The following is an 18,355-nucleotide window of genomic DNA, read 5'->3' as shown; positions in this document are numbered from 1 at the left end:
TAGCCTGATGATGGAATAGTTCAGTAGTAGGGCTGTTTCCCTAAGGCTTCTGAACTAGCCTTCTTCCGAATTTAAACCCATAGGAGGAATAGGGTGTATTGAAGGGGGAAAGAGTAGATTATAGAGGAATTATAGTAAGATTTATAGAGAGGGCATAGTTGTAAGGCCAGAAATGAAAAACCCCATGGCCCTCGGGTACTCTAATAGCATAGGGGTCATAAAATCAAAAGAGTTGGCTGATAAGGCCTTGTAGGAAAGATTAAAGTAAGTGGATCTTCCTCAAAGTAGTAGAAGGAGAGGATAGATCCAGCTAGGGGTCCATGGGAGTGCCGCTTCCCTTACAATCAAGATGATTGCCCCTTATGGTCCTGTTGGTCCACGAGTCCTTATTCAGTATATTCGGACCATCCCACCATACACACAAGGGCACGCGCACGTGCACACACACACATGGTGTCTCCTATCTGCCACCCAGGGGATGCGCTCTCTAGGGGTTACAGGGTCCCCCGAGAGGTTTTGCTTACTTGGATAAAGGATTAAAACTGAGAATATAATTTTTTGCATCTTTAATTTATAGTAGAACCAAGTTAAAAAAATTGCAACACACACACGTGTATATATATATATATATTCAGTTTTTATCATGTATCTTTATTTACACCTATGTAATGATTTTAATTATTATTTAATTATGTAAACAGCATCCATTGGATCAGGAACAAGCTATTACTTATTGGACTGATCACAAAGGAATCTCCCATGTAAGTTTTAATGATGTATTATTTAAATAATGTAAATAGCAGAATTACTGGGGTGACCAAAAAAAGTTTTAAGAATTTTGAAGTGTTTATTTTAACGCTTCTTAGTTACAGTTGAAAAACATTGGTCATCAAAATATAAGGCATTTTGTTTTTTGATCTTGGTCAATGTCGCTCTTCAATCAATCTGTTTTCCTCTCATTATCCATTCTCATCTTCCTCCATATTGGCAAAGCATGCAAGAATTGAGTCATTGGTTAGTACAAGTGGTAATCAGATAACATAAATTTTGAGACTGGAAAAAGTGTTGCTGAATGAAGTGAAAATGGATGTGCAGAACCAGGGAAACTAGAACTACCAAGGAGTGGGGGGAGTGGATATGCAAACTTCAGTGAGACAGTTGAGTGTATAAATATATATAATGTACCTGAGCCAGCACTAAGGACAAGAAATGGGAATGGGACATTTAGAATAATGCATCAAGATAGGGGTGAGACAAAGGGATCACTGCATTTCATGTATACTAATGCCAGGAGTATTAGGAACAAGAAGGAAGAATTTTTGGCCTTGATTTGCTCTTCCTGGCCACAGGTTATTTGCATTAGTGAAACATGGCTGACGGAAGATGATATAGTTAGTCGGATAGAATGTGTAGGTTATAGTGTGTATAGGAGGGACAGAGAGAATAAAATGGGGTGTTATTGATGATAGCTGATGAACTGCAGCCAAGGAGAATTGAAGTTGTATTGCAGGATAGTGAAAGGAGCTCATTTGAGGCTATTTGGTGTGAGATGGAGACTAACGGAACAAAATGTACAGTTGGGTGCTGCTATAGACCAGGTGATGGAATAGATGGTGGAGATAGTATGCATAAACAAATTGATGAAATGAGTGGAAGGAGGATAATTATTATGGGGGATTTCAACTATGGTAACATTGATTGGAAGGAGAAGAGGACACGTGTGAGGAAGGAAATGGATTTTATTCAATTATTAAGGGATAACTATCTGAGACAGCATGTAATTGAAAATACTAGGGGTGTGAGAGTGCTTGACCTGGTAATAGCATCTCACAATTTGACTGTAATGAATATGACCATGTTGCCACCTATTGGTGAGAGTGATCATAAAGTCTTGACCTGGGAGGTGGCTAAAGGTGTGGAATTTTTGATTAAGACAGGGTATATGTGGAATTACCGTGCTGGCAAGTTTGACAAGCTTAGGAAATTGCTTGGATCAATGCCATGGCATGTACAACTGCAAGGGCTGGACGTCGATAGAGCATGGGAAGTGGTCAAGGAGCATTTACAGGAGGTTATGGCTGATTGTATACCTAGGGTCTGAATAGTAAAACAAGTAGGGGTTAAATGGATGAATAACACCATTAAGCTTGAGCTGCAAAAAAAGAAACAACTGTGGAGGGAATTTAAAGAAAGGAGTGACCTGCAGGCAAACTAACGGTATAAAGTGCAGGCCAGAAGGGTAATGAGTGTGGTAAAAACAGGAAAAGCCGATTATGAAAGGAAACTAGCTATGCAAGCAAAAGAGAATCCCAAACAGTTCTTACAATATGCTGCAAGCAAGAAAAAAACTGTACATGGCAAAATGACTTTAAGGAATGACGATGGTAAGGAGGTCACTGAACCAGTCGATATAGTGGAGTTACTGAGCGCGCACTTTGCAAAAGTATACCATCCAGGTGGTGACATTGAAAAAATGAAGGAACCATTAGTTTATACGGGAATTGTGATGAATGAAGTGGAGGTGAATAGTCTATTACAGAACCTTAATGTGAATACATCTGTGGTATTGGATGGTATATCAGCACGGGTCTTGCATGAAGCGGCTAAGGAATTATCAGTGCCCTTGACCATGTTGTTTAATCTGAGTCTCGGGTCTGGTTTAGTCCCGAAGGCGTGGAAAGAGGGGAAAATAGTTTCACTGCATAAAGGAGGATCCATGACTATTGTGGCAAATTACTAACCGATCAGCATATCAGGAGTCGTTGTCAAGGTCTTGGAGAACATAGTCAAGGGAAAAATACAGGAATGGATTGATGAAAATGAGATACTGTACAGGGGACAGCATGGCTTTGTGAAGGGTAGATCATGCCTCAGTAACTTGCTCAAGTTTTATAACAAGGTGACGGCAGAACTGGATAAGGGAAATGGGTTTACAGTGATTCTGCTGGACCTGGCAAAAGCATTTGACAGGATACCACATGGAATTCTAATCCGTAAACTACCACATATGGGAATGGATATAGGGTTGGTTAGATGGATAGGTGGGTGGTTGATGGAGAGATATCAAAGAGTAGTTTATTCAGGAGTAGAGGCCAAAAGACAGCCTGTGACTAGTGGTGTGCCGCAGAGTTCTGTTCTTGGACCACTGCTGTTTAATCTGTTCATTAACGATATAGGGAAGGATCTAAGTGGAACAGTTCATTTGTTCGCTGATGATGCAAAGTTGGGTAGGGCGATAGTGAACGCAGAAAATGTCAAAGTCTTGCAGGATGACTTAGATAGATTGGAGTTCTGGGCTAAGGAGAATGGATGTCAATTTAATATGACAAAATGTAAGGTTATGCATTTTGGGGTGAAAAGATTGGCAGCAGTATACCACATTGGTGGAACTGTACTCCAAGAGATTGATGAGGCCAGGGACTTGGGAGTGTTGGTGGATAGGGAGATGAAGTTTAGAGGGCACATTGCAAAAGTAGCTAAATCAGCTCATCAACTCACTTGGTTGTTGAAAAACACCTTGACGAGCAGAGACAAGCAAGTTATTGTACCTCTGTACCGAGCCCTGATAAGACCTCATCTCGACTACTGTGCCCAGATTTGGTCACCTTGGTTCCTTCTTGATGGGGAGGAGGTGGAGAGGATCCAGAGGCGAGTGACTAAGATGATATCAGGTCTATGGAATGAACCATATGAGAACAGGTTGAAGATTTGTGGGTTGCAGAAACTAGTTGATAGGCAGAAAAGGGGAGATATGATTGAGACATTCAAATTGCTAAAAGGATTCTATAGGATTAATTCGGAGGATATTTTTGAGATCAGGACTGGTGGTGGGAGAACTAGGGGACACCTATGGAAGCTGGGCAAGAGTGTGGTTAGCAGGGGTGTTAGAGCTGGGTTCTTTACTTTTAGAGTGGTAAATGAGTTGAATAAGCTGCCAGAGTCTGTTGTGAGTGCTATGACAGTGAGCGAGTTCAAGGCAAGGTATGATGGATACTGTGAGAATGTCGAATAGTTGTGTGGACATGATGTTTAGGGCCTCCCTCGATGAGTCTAAGGACTCCCTGGAGTAGCCTGAAATAATAATAATAAATCTAGACTCCATGCTAGATAAGAAAGCTCTGTCTTTTTCACTCTCTATATTCAGACTGCAGTATGTTCTGGAATTATCTTGCCAGAAGGAGTACAAACTGTTGATTAGTAAGGTAGTGCTCATGCAAAATAGGTAACATGCTCAGTTAACACATAACTCTGTTCTTGTTGAGAACAGAGTTGAGTGTTAATTGCATGACCTTTTGAACTAGTCTAGAGCGAACTAAACCTTTGAAATTCCATTGAACACTTCACATGTCCTTATTGAGAACATCCAATTAGAATCAGGACTGTTCATTGGTTAATCCATTCATTTTGTGTTCTTGTTTTGTTGATGTAAACCCATGTTTGATTACAGTTAACAATTTTTTGATGACAAGTTCATCTGAAGGATTGATGACAAGTTCATCTGAAGGATTAATGAGCAACTTGCTACAGACAATTATACAACAAGTCCAGCATCATGCTGTGTTTGTTCTTGTTTCAAATTTATGCATAACACATGGCTTCTGTTGTCCTTGGCATATTTATGAGATGACTGCTTTAATTCCTTTGGAGTGATGAATTAAAATTTTTTTTAACATATATAAAGGGAAATAAAACTAAATGTGAGAATTATAGACGAATTTCCATATTGAGTGTTTCTGGTAAGATGTACAAGTATACGAAGGTGGTCTGAAAAGTTCTTGGCCTAACAATGATAAAACGAATGTATAATTTCAAAATTATTTTTATTTTTCAACATAATCTTCCTTAAGACTAATACGTTTATTCCAGCGATGCTCCAGCACCATTATCCCATCCCTGTAGTGGTTCTCAGTAAAATTTTCAAAATACTCCTTTATAAGCTGCAATCACCTCTTGATTCAAAGAAAAACGCTGACCAGCGAGGAAGAGTTTTAGTTTTGGGAAGAGATAGAAGTCAGAGGGAGCCAAATTTGAAGAATAGGATGGATGTTCTAACTATTCATAGTGCAGATCCCTTAATTTTCCCATTGCCAAAACACTTTTGTGGGCTGGTGCATTGTCCTGATGAAAGATGATTTTTTTCTTCTGCAAACCGGGACTTTTCTCACGAATTTTTTTGTCTAGTCTGGTTAAAAGATCGGAATAATATTCCCTGGTTATTGTTTTACCCTTTTCAAGATAATTAATAAACAAAATCTCTTTAGCATCCCAAAACACCAATGCCATGATCTTTCCTGCTGATGGAACTTACTTTATCTTCTTTGGTGTTGAACAACCGGCTTCTGTCCACTGTTTTGACTACCATCTGGATTCTTGTGTGTTATGGTGAATCCAAGTCTCATCCATAGTAATAAATCGATGAACAAAATCAGTTTTATTCTTGTTAAAATGCTCCAAGCACAGTTCAGAGATTTTCATGTGAGTGCGTTTTTGATCTGCTGTGAGTATGCGTTGCACCCATCTTGCGCAAAGCTTTTTTAGTGACATAGAGAACGTATGATGTAGATATCAGATGACGAATGAGAAAAGTTGTGCGGCATTTAAAAGGAGCGGTAACGCTGCGCACAAGGCTTTATAGACGTTTTCCTGCTGCTGTATTCTTGTGCCTCGGAAGTCCGGCTGGTATGGAGCCTCCACGTGGGTTTCCTTTGTTCGAGGAAGTTACGACCAAATGACCAAGGGAACTTACCAGTCGGAAACAAAAGCTCAGCAGATCATGATAGTGGAAAACTACAGAAATCTTCCAATATGAAGTATATAGAAAAAATCATAAAGAGTATCCAGCAAGGTGTGAAGTGAAGCGGTCAACGTAGTAGATATCTGACGAGATACTGAAGCAGTTAGAGTAACATACCAGCAAATTGGTAAGGTGAAAGCTTTGTCTTTTATCTAATGGAATTGAATAAGAAGATTTTATTGTATGTGCTACTAGAGACTCTTTGAACTGTTAAGTGATAGATTTAAGAAAGAAATAGAACATTGTCTCACGAATGTACTTTGAGAGAGAGAGATATACAAGAGTTCTTAATTAGGCCTGAGATATATGTAAATTGATTAAGATTTGTCAGAGAAGATTGTGAATGGAATTTGATCGAGTAGAGAGATACAACGAGACTAAGTGATAAGATGTTATTAATTAGGTTTTTCAGATAGAAATTTATAGAGAGGATAAATAACTGTATGTAAGAGTGCTAATGCTGTACCAATGTTTTATTGAATGATTAACTCAGTGCTTCAAAGTGTAATATATGTATTCTACTTGTAATTAAAATGTTTTGTTTAAATATAAATGTTGTCTTGCCTGTACTTAGATCCTACTGCACTTGCTCATAAAATATAGCGAACCTCGAAAGGTGAGAAAATTAGATATTATCATGTCATGACTGCAAGTTTAAAATTTATAAATGGCAAGAGTGAATGCTGACTGGATTCTAACTCCTTGGTCTTACATGTTTAGTATATCCTAGGATTCGGGGTGGTGCAGAATTCCTTTTCAAATTCAGAGAAATAAAATTTCTCTGAATTTGAAAAGGAAGATAGAACCAGTGCTGAGACAAAGAAATAGGCATCCTCCATTTGCATTTCTTTGTCTCACGGAACACCAACTTCACTCTCGTCAAGGATTTTGGCCCAAGTAATGAGTATATTGAGATAGAAATTAAAAGATAAATGATATTAAAAGATGATAAGAAAGTAATAAGAAAGAATTATTGAAAGAAAGATGCATTAGTGTGATTTATTATTATTATTATTATTATTATTATTAAACAAGACCTCATGGAATCAAAGACTCATCTAGGAGGTCCTTTTACCTTACACACACATCTCATCATACCGTGTCTTAAACACATTCAAACTACTTGCAGACACCACACTCTCAGGCAAGGCATTCCAATCACTCACAACTCTGCACGAAAAAAACCTGCCTCTCACTCCCTTACTCACACCCTCCTTATACAGTTTCCAGGGATGACCTCTGGTTCTCCCCTGATCTCCCACTATTCTCTGTAGAACTTCTCCACCATTGATCCTATAACAACCCCTTACCAACTTGTAGGTCTCTATCATATCTCCCCTCTTCCTTCTCTCCACGAGACTCTGCAAATTACATCTTTTCAATCTTTCCTCATACTCAACATTCCAGAGGTCAGAAACTACCTTAGTCAGTCGCCTTTGGACCCTTTCCAACATCTCTTCATCCTTCTGAAAACCCGGTGACCAAATCTGGGCACAATAGTCCAAGTGTGGCCTAATCAAAGCCTTATACATTGGAACAAGTATCTCCCTACTTCTACATGTCAGTGTCCTCCGCATCATTCCCAGAAGTCTTTGTGTTGTCTTCACAATTTTGGCGATGTGTCCCCTAAATTTTAGATCCTTATCCACTATCACCCCCAGATCTCTTATTTCCTCTACTTCCAACAATATATTCTCACCAAGCATAAATTCTGCATCCCATCTTTGTTTTCCAAATTTTAAAACTTTACATTTTGCAACATTGAACTCACATCCCCATTTGCTTGCCCAATCACTCAATTTATTCAAGTCTTCTTGCAAGGCCACAACATCTTCACTACTCTTTATGGTTCATCCCAACTTTGCATCATCTGCAAACAACTGAATATCTCCATCCAAATCTTCACCAATATCATTAATATATAAGTTAAATAGTAATGGCCCTAAAACAGACCCCTGAGGCACTCCACTAATGACTTTCCTTTTCCTGGATATTGCACCCCCATACACAACTTGTTGATACCTATCAGATAGCCAGTCTCCAATCCAATGCACTAATCTAATATCCAACCCCATCTGTTCTAGTTTGACTGTCAACTTATCATGAGGTACTCTATCAAAAGCCTTTGCGAAATCCAAGTATATTACTGTGTATCCTTCTCCTCTGTCCAAGGAAGCAGTCACTTTATTGTAATAAGTAAGTAGATTACTAAAACATAACCTCCCTTTAGCAAATCCGTGCTGTCCATCAAAGATTATACCATTGTTGTCAACCCAACTCTGGATCCTAGTTCTCACAAGCTTCTCCAACAACTTAACCACAACACCTGACACACAGATAGGCCTATAGTTTGATGCTTGAGTTCGATCACCTCCTTTATGAAGTGGCACAATCTTGCCCTCCTTCCACTCTTTAGGAACTTGACCAAGTGCAAGACTCGTATTAAAAAAATATGTCAAGGCAGGTGTCAACTCTCTGGCACACTCCTTCAGAATACGTGGTGATATATTATCAAGTCCCACAGCCTTATTTACATCTAGTTTACTCAACTCCCCAAACACCTCTTGCTCACTTACAGTCAGTCTCTCCTCCCCATCATCAACTGCTCTTAATCTCTCCATGAAGTCACATTCACAAGATTGAAAGATCTTTATGAATTGCTCATTAAGTATCACCACAACACATTCTGCAACAGCTGTCTTTATACCATTTCCTCCAATCAATGTCATCCTTCCATAATCATTCTTTCTTTTGCTGGCTACATATCGAAAGAACTCCCTAGGATTCTTTTTGGCTTCATTAGCTAACTGCTGTTCATACCTCTCTTTAGCTACTCTCACCAACCAAGTCACCCTCCTTGCCTGGTCTTTGTAGACCTCATGAAATTGGTTACTTCCACTTCTCTTATGCTGTCTCCAAAATGCCTTTTTTTTCTGTATTGCATGCTTAATCTCTTTATTCATCCATCTCACACCTACCTTATTTAACCTTCTCACCCGTGGTATACATTTAGACATTGCGTATACATTTTGAGGGATAACTATCTCAGACATACTGTCTGAGATAGTTATCCCTCAAAAACTCAAGAAACTCATTTTCTTTACTTCCAGTCGCTATCTCTTCAATCCAGTCTATATTGCCATAATTAAAATCACCAGAAGAATGTTTATGCTTACAAGAGATAGAAAAGGCCTTAAAACACGAGGACGACACAACAGTTGACTCTTTCCAACAGTTTGAACGTGTCTAATGAAGATATACCTCGTTTGGATTGGGCTGTTTTCCAGCAGTTTCACCAAGGTGTGAGACCAGAATTGAGAGAGAGACTGCCTACAAGAAGAAAATTAACACCTTAGAAGAATGTTTCAAAGTTGTCAAGGAAAAAGAACAAATGATAGGAAACTTTTGTCCCTTATCCAATGTAGGCCATGTGAACGTTATAAATAAGAGTGATTATTCCTTAAACCAATCTGAAACTGGCAAAGAAAATAAAAGTGAAAAGGGAAAGAAGAAGAATGATGGAGAAAATTCCTTAAATGTTAATCATATAGCTGAGAGTAAAGAACTATCCAACAAGGACAGTTTAATGCAAGAAATAAAAACCTTAATTCACCATGAAGTAAAAAAAATTACATCAACCAGTAATAGATTGCCTTGATGAAGTAATGAAGCAGCTGGTAGTTAATACTACAACCTTTCATGAAAGCCACAACCCTACAACAGATGGAATCAACAAAATGGTGGGACAAGAACTAAAAAAACAGAATCAACCTATATTAGCAAATCTGGACAAAGTGGTGCATGGATTAGAAAGACTCAATCTGCAAATGCCCATTACCTCTGAACCTCAAGCAAAGAAAGAGTATTTCTCCAACTATAAGGATCCTCCAAGATGCTTTTGATGCCACAGGACTGGGCATATTGCTAGGAATTGTTTCGATGCTAAAGGAATATACTCAAACAGTGGATGGGATTTGAATTTTGGACAGATTCCTCATAAAGTACATAGTAATCTTGATAACTCTTTTAAGATGAATGAATCAATGATGAAAATCAGAGGAAATATCCAAGGGTATCAGTGTAATATCTTCCTACTTTGGACAAACTGGACGTTCTATAGAAAAAAGAATTCAAGAGCATCAGTCATCATTCAACACAACAAACCTGAGAAATCTGGATTAGCTCAGCATGGATTAGAAACAAGCCACAACATCCTTTGGTCCAAGACTCTCCTCCTACACAGATGTCGCTACAAATTTGAACGTGTATTTAAAGAAAGTGTGGAGGCTTTACTTCAACGTCCTAACTTGAATCTTAATGACTGTATATCTATATCAAAAATTTGGGAAAGTTTAATCAGGATAACACAATGATTTTTTTTTTTTTTTTGTATATAAATTTCCTCTATTAGTCTAATGTTATTTAAGATTATGATATGAATTTCTGAATTAATATCTTTAATTATGACTTTAAAAATGTTTACTCTTCTAATACTTAGCAGTATGACATCACATGGCTCGTTCTATGTGTGAATGATCAATTGTTCGTATTCCACTTTGTTTTTTTTAAAACTATTCCTATGTAGCCACTGAAGATGGTCTGTAATATTCAGACAGAAATATTTGGCAAATTAAACATTATTCTTGTGCAAATGTGTATATATTTCTAATCATTATGTCACAAGTATCGTTAAAAAATCAAACATTCACTATATATTTCTTAGTTTTAACACATTCATGACGGTGTGTCATTTATCATTCTGACGGAACTTCTCTTTATTGGTGGGCTCAACTCACACAAAGTTTCAACCTTTGGTTGAATTTTATTGCTGCTTGTTTGCATTTGAGCTGGTACAGGAACTCACACATGCATTATATGGCTTATTTCAATTCATGATAGAATTTTATTTGAAGTTAGCCTTTGTGAGCTGTCATAATGACATCAAGTATTTCAAATGCAATAAAACAAGCACTTATTTCATATAATTGAAAAATTGGACAATAGTTTTTAGTTAGATACTGTGTTTCCTGTGCAACATATGGTTTTGCTTGAGTCTATACAGCATAATTTCTGTGAGAGGGGGATGTGATTCATTAGTTAGCGCCGTTTTTATTCCAGCTGTCTGTAATTGCACTATTTGTTGAGAAATATATTACACAGACTGCAAAAGGCTCTGTACCTTAATCAGGGATACAATAAAACTATTTGTTTTTCTTGCATCTGCAGTATAATGGCTATTGGTGTGTGAGGCATATGCAACACTTTTTAATGTCTTTTTTTGTAAAGTAAAATCAGGGGTGCCAGTGCTACGTGAGGACGAGTTATTTTCGAGTAAATATGGTAAGCGTTTCCCTGACAAGTTGATATTCTTCTGCTGCTTTCCTTGCTCAGCTAACTTCGATGGTGAGTTACAATGCATAAATATTTTTCTCACTAGTTTTTTTTTTTTTCCAAATCAACATAATGAAAACAATTTAATAATGAATGATATAATCACGTAATCACAAGAAAGATATTTATTTAACCAAATATTTCGGTCTGGAAATAGCACACCATCGTCAGTGGTATTACAAGAACAGTTTAAAAAATACAAGCTAGAATACTAACAATAGATCGTTAAAATTAGAAAACGCCGCATGATGTTATATCACTAAGTATGAAACGGAATATTTTGAAGTAGAAACATGACTGAATTTGCTATTAAAAAAAAAAAAAAAAAAAAAATTAATTAATGAGTAATCTTGATTAGAATTTCCCAGATTTTTGATATAGATATACAGTCATTACGATTCAGGTTGGGACGATGGAGCAAGGCCTCCACGCTTTCCTTGAACAAACGTTCGAACCTATAATGGGATCTATGTAAGAGGCGAGTCCTGGACCAAAGGATGCTGTGGTCAGTTTCAATCCCGTGTTGAGCCAATCCAGACTTTTCAGGTTTGTTGTGAAGAATGGATGATTGATGTTCTTGAATTCTTTTTTCAAGAGAACGTCCAGTTTGTCCAAAATAAGAGAGATCACAGTTGCATGGAATTTGATAAACTCCAGGAAGAGATAAAGTTGAGCGTTTGTCTTTAGGAGAAGGAAAATGAGAAGACAATTTGTTAATAGGTGAATACGTAGTTGTTAAATCATATTTCTTTAAAATTCTTGCGATAGGTTCTGAAATACCGGAGATAAAAGGAATAGGCACTCGACGTATTGAAACTTTGTTGTTTTGTGGAGGGTTATAAGAATTGAGAAGATGTTGAGTACTTTTTTCAGAAAAGCCATCGAGTTTCATGTGTTGTTGGATAGTAGAAAGTTCTTTCTGTAGATAATCAAAAGTAGAACAATTAGTTTTGGCTCTTCTGATGAGGCATTTTATAATTCCTGTTTTTTGACATGGATGATGGGCTGATTCTTTAAGAATATAATGACCTGTGAATGTTGGTTTCCTGTATACTGTAGTTGTAAGAATATTTGAAGGTGATCGGATGAGGAGAACGTCTAAAAAAGATAACTGTTTGTTTTCTTCTAATTCCATAGTAAACTTTATGCAAATCTGGGAAAGTCTAATCAAGATTACTCATTAGTTAATTTTTTTTTTTTTTAATAGCAAATTCAGTCATGTTTCTACTTCAAAATATTCCGTTTCATACTTAGTGATATAACATCACGCGGCGTTTTCTAATTTTAACGATCTATTGTTAGTATTCTAGCTTGTATTTTTTAAACTGTTCTTGTAATACCACTGACGATGGTCTGCTATTTCCAGACCGAAATATTTGGTTAAATAAATATCTTTCTTGTGATTACGTGATTATATCATTCAGTCTTATGTCGCAAGTATCCTTGAAACATCAATTTAATAATACGATAATCATTTTTACACTGAATAACATTATAAATTTATATATAAATAAATTTAGATTTATTTATGTATGTATAAATAAATCTTATATATATATATAAATATAATCTTATATATATATATATTTATATATAAATATATATATAAATAAATAAATATTTATATAAATAAATATATAGAAAAAAAAAATAAATAAATTTAGATACTGGAACAAATCTGAAAACAAACCCCAACTCAACATCACCAGAGTTAAAGATCGGTACTATCAACGTAAGAAGCCTGAATGGCAAAGAAATGGAGCTAGCTGAGGAATTAGATAAGTACCAGATCGACATAATAGGGGTGACTGAAACAAAAACGATAAAAACTGGCGAGATCTTTCTGAGCAATAAATACAAAATGTTATATTCAGACAATGCCAATCAAGGAAAAGAAGGAGTAGCCATAGTATTCAACACAAAATACAAGGCTAATCTTCTTGAATGGCAGTCAGTCTCAAGTGGAGTAATGCGGGCAAATATGAGAATGGGGAACTGGACAATGAGACTTATTTTTGCCTATGGTCCCACAGAAGGTTCTACTAAGGTAGAAGTGGAGGAATTTTTTGAGGCTTTAGAAAAAGCAACTGACACAATGAAAAATGAAAAGTTGGTCCTTGTTGGGTATCTAAATAGCAGAGTAGTAAATGATTGTTAGACATACAAAAATATTTTGGGAAAATTTGGAGAAAAGAGCAAAGCTAATAATAATGGCAAATATCTGTTGGATTTCTGCTCAGGACATGGACTGGTTATTACTAACACCATGTTCCAACATAAAAATGTGCACAAATTCACATGGAGAGAAGAGGCTAGGAATAAGAAAAGTCTCATTGACTATGTTATTGTTGATAGTGATGTTTTCTCCCTGGTGCAGGACACCAGAGTGTACAGAGGATTTGAAATTGAAAGTGATCACTATTTAGTCTTGAGCAGGATAAAATTGAATTTCATATTGAAAAGAATAACATGTAAGAAAGTTTTAAAGCGAATAAAAGTTGAGCAGCTCTCAGATGTGAACTGTAGACTAAAATACAGAAAGATTATTGAAAATAAAATAAAAGAGTTTGAGAACAGGAATCAAACCTTGGAGATTCAGTGGCAAACTCTGAAGAAAACATTGATTGATTCTGCCAGAGAGGCATGTGGTGAGGTTGTGTGCAAGGATAAAAAAATCAGAACTCCCTGGTGGACACAGGAAGTTAAAGAGGCAGTGAAGGAAAAGAAGAAAGCATATCAAAAGTTTCTGGCGAATAAGTCAGCTTTTGCTCTTACAGAATACAGAGACAAATGTAAGAAAGCTAAACAGTGTGTAAAACTAGCTAAAAAAAAGTCATGGGAGGACTTTGGCAAGAATATAGAAAATAAATATCAAGAAGGTGGCAAAATATTCTGGAGGTTGTTGAAGAAGCTTAGGAATGGAGGAAAGAGTGCTGTAAAAGGAGTTAGAGATGATAAAGGTGACATGAAAACAGGAGAAAAAGATATCCTTGAAGTATGGAGTAATTACTTTGAAAAACTGCTAAATGAAACAAGCAGTGATGACAGCATAGTGATAAAAAACACTGACCAGGCATGCAGTCAGGAATACATATCCATACTTGAAGTAGAAAAAGCCATCAAAGGCTTGAAATGTGGAAAGGCAGCAGGAGTAGATGATATTCGACCAGAAATGCTGAAGTATGGTGGTATAAAAGTCTTACAATGGCTGCACTGCATAGTTCAGAAAGCCTGGACAGAGGGACGAATTCCCGATGATTGGAGTAGAGCTCTCATAGTACCCATATATAAAAAGGGAAATAAAACTGAATGTGAGAATTACAGAGGTATTTCCCTACTGAGTGTTCCTGGCAAGATCTATGCAAGTATACTTGAGAAACGGTTGAGAAGAATTGTGGAAGAACAAGCTGGATTCAGGCCAAATAGAGGCTGTCAGGATCAGATCTTCACTTTACGACAAATAGTCGAGAAAGCATGGGAATATAACAAAGATCTGTATTTAAGTTTTGTCGATTTGGAAAAGGCATATGACAAGGTGCCAAGAGAGAAGCTATTCAATACGCTGCAGTTATGGGGCATTATATCAAGCAATACTTAGTCTTTATTTGAGTTGTAAGTCAGCAGTTAGAATTGAAGGAAGAACAGGAAGATGGTTTAATGTTAAATCTGGTGTGAGACAAGGATGTACATTATCCCCTCTGTTATTCATTATCTATATGGATCACATTATGAAGGAATGTGGTATTAAACCTGATATCAAAATTGGAGATGTTAATGTCAGCTCTTTGCTTTATGCGGATGATGTTATACTTCTAAATAAATCCGCTACAAGTCTGCAAGATTCTCTGACTAAAATGAATAGCTGTTGTAATAGATATGGTATGAAGGTCAGCAATAAAAAGACAAAGACAATGAAAATAGGCAGAATCATTGAAAATGTCAACTGTGTTGTGAATGGAGAACCTGTGGAACAAGTAAAACATTTCAGCTACTTTGGCACAATTTTTACTGAAGATGGTAAATTAAATATAGAAATAGACAACAGAATCAGCAAAGCTGGTATGGTGGGAAGTCAATTGAATAAATTCATATGGAATAAGAGAGAAATTAGTCGGAACACTAAATTAGCTGTATACAAGACAGTGTTCAAACCAGTTTTAACTTATGGATCTGAGAGCTGGGTCAGAAGTAAAACACTTGACCAAAGACTAGAGACCGCAGATATGAGAGTCCTGAGAAAGATTAGAGGCATGAATAGATGGCATCAATGGCAGTATCATATTAAAAATGAGGATATTAGGAAAGAACTTGACATTGACAGCATCCAGGAATGCATTAGCAGAGCTAATCTCAGGTGGTATGGTCACTTACATAGAATGGGAGAGGAAAGATTAGCAAAACAAGTGTTCTCTGCCAGGTTAGCAGGAAAACGACCCAGAGGAAGACCAAGATATAGGTGGATTGATACGGTACAAAATGCCTTAGACGATAGAAATATAAGATCTGATAATGTTGGAGTCTTGACAAGTAACAGACTGATTTGGAGGAAAATTGTAGATAGGAAGTTAGTAATGATGTAATTTTTTCATGTAGTACTGTCATATCCTGTACACCCCTTGAGGGTACATGGCAGGAATTTGATGATGATGATGATGGTGATGATAAATTTAGATTAATTTTCTATTAATTTTTTCCCTATTGAAAACTTCCCGGCACATCAGCAAATTGATTGGTAAATTTTTGGCATGCAAAGGCACATCAGCAACTCAATTTGTAAATTTTTGGCACACGCACATAAAATGGTTCGCCACCACTAACCTATTACATACAAAGAGTGGAAAGTGAAATATTGTAATTTTGAGTAAAAATGATTTTATAGATGGCTAGTAATGTTTAATAAAGGATATGAAAGATTTATAGAAGTGAAAAACAAGAGTGACCAGCTAAAGACTGTAAGCTTGTTGATATGGTATACATAAATCAATGCATAGCTTATGAAACAAGAATAATGTGCAGTTTGTAAATGTTTTTTTTTTTTTATATTAACCCTATATGTGAGAGGTTGAAGAACCTATAAGCACATCAGTGCCATATGTGAAGTACATATGAAGATTGAGAAAGAAGTTTATTGACGTATTTCTTGAAGAGTTGTAGATTGGTTGCTTGAGAAGCAGTGTAATATGTGTACTATTACTTCTTGCTATTACTTGTTATTTATAAAGCCTGCTTGGTTACTGTGCCTTTGGAATACCGTTATTCTAATTAGCAGTGCGCGCTTTCTCTCTCGTAACCTTTCTTGCTTATACTAATGCATACTACATTTCGCACTACAAGTCTTATGCCTATGGATACTAGAAAATTTGTTTTATTGAGACTGCACCACTAATATCTTTTAATTGGCATAAAACTCAGTAATATAGCTGGTTGATTTCTCTCTCTCTTTCTCTAACACAAATTCCTTCGGTATAATTTTAACACAAACAGTCGTGGTCTATTTGCACTTAACTGTACGCTTCGGCTATCTCACTTGGTTTCCCGCTCACGAGTCCAATAATTTTTTTTAGGAACAGTGCATTGTAAAATAAACAATTAGGCAGCACTCTATTAACATATAATTAAAACACATTTATTTACAAAAAAAAAACCAAAGTACATTAAATAAGTGATAGGGAGGTTTCTTTCTCTACCTATCCTTTGTATTTTTGGTATAAAGAAACAAACTTTCCCTTTTCAATATCAAATGACTATACAATATATATAATTACTCTGTTACTTCTTTGCTTAAAAAAATCAAATTGCCGAGACTAAATTACTCATAAAGAGATTAGCTATGGCAAGTTTTCTTACAATTTATATTCTAGTTAACAACTCAGAGAACTCTAGAGATTAGCTAGTTATGGCAAGTTATCTTACAATTTATATTCCAGTTAACAACAAATCAGAGGACTCTCTTATAGATATTTCTTATTACTATTTCTTATCAGTCCATCTATGACATATCCTAGATTACAAAAAGAATGTACATTAAAGGTTGGACACACTTATGGAGGCTCTTTGTCACGACACCTTCCAAAAGTCCTGCATCAAAGTCACTATGGTTCTTCTTTCATCTGGCCTTAGGTCTCCGGTTGGGAGAGTCTTGTTTCAGGGGGCGCTTTGTCGAAAAATCAGCGGGTCTTGGACTGCAATCTTCCCGGTGCTCAAAAGTTCAGGCAAGAAGTTTCAGCATTCAGGCTTGAAGATCGTTCTGCAGCTTTTGGCTTCGGTTGACTTCCCGCAGCACTAGGACATCCGACCGGCAGTTGGCATTGGCTGTTCTCCCAATTTTTCCTCTGGGTCCGACTGCTTCTGGTTCTCCGCCAACTGCCTATGGCTCTCTTCGGTAACAGCGCTTCGCCTGTGCACTCTCAGCAAGTGGATCTCGGCTCTCCTCTGTCAGCAACTGGACCTCTCCTTTTCTCTCTCTCTCAGCAACTGAACCTGGACTCTCCTACTGATGTACTGCTCAGTCCTCTTTATTTTTGCCTTCTCGGGACCATGCACCAAGGGTTGTAAACCCCGAAGAAATCGGCGGTTCTTTTTGATCGTTTTTAAGGCCGACCCCTTCTTTTTTCTCCTCCATGCACTCTATTTTTCTTTGTCTTGTCGGGCAGCGGAAACTTCTCTGAAACTAGCAGATCTCTTTGATACTAACTTTGAAGGTGTTCATGCACAGAGCTCGCAAACAACTTTCTCACACACTTCATCGTAAACAACTTTCTTGTGCTCTTATACATAGCTATTATACAAAACTTCCAATGGCAAAGCATTGCCTTTGCTTTTGACATCCTAGAAACTTTAGTTAAAATGATAAATATAATCAATTCCCATAGGGTTATTTACATTAATAAAATACATAGATACAAACAAGGTTGTAACAGTTCTCATGAGACTTGACCTCGGTAAATATCGATGTAAAGCCCTTTGATATTTCTAAGCTACAATCGAGTTTTACAGCAGGCCTAACAAAAAGCAGAGGAATGATGGCTGCCAGTTCAGTGTAGTAGTGACCATGGTAGGACCTTCAGACACAGTGCTGAAACATTGCATCTCTGATAGAGGTTGAAGTGAGTGTAATGCAGCGATCGTCTATGAGTGGAATTGCTCTTTTTTGGACAGCAGCATGAATTT

General features: G+C 36.9%; 1 protein-coding gene across 4 annotated transcripts in view; it reads left to right on the top strand.

The window, feature by feature from the left end:
• LOC150099898 (uncharacterized) overlaps positions 1–18,355 on the top strand; it is a 127,163-nt gene that overhangs the window by 93,940 nt on the left and 14,868 nt on the right. For 3 of the 4 annotated variants that reach the window (XM_090403075.1, XM_090403076.1, XM_090403077.1), the window contains exon 5: positions 702–761. In XM_090403075.1, the coding sequence (XP_090259201.1) occupies positions 702–761 (60 nt within the window). Of the gene's footprint in view, positions 1–701; positions 762–4,866; positions 5,048–18,355 lie in introns of those variants that run through there. The other variant, XM_090403078.1, reaches the window with a different exon arrangement.

The sequence above is a fragment of the Typopeltis vanoorti genome, chromosome 13 (genome assembly GCF_054136105.1).
Source record: "Typopeltis vanoorti isolate ZY-2024b chromosome 13, IOZ_Tvanoo_1.0, whole genome shotgun sequence".
NCBI lineage: Eukaryota > Metazoa > Arthropoda > Arachnida > Uropygi > Thelyphonidae > Typopeltis > Typopeltis vanoorti.
The sequence above is the reverse complement of the archived record's forward strand: the minus strand, read 5'-3'. Positions and strand labels throughout refer to the sequence as shown.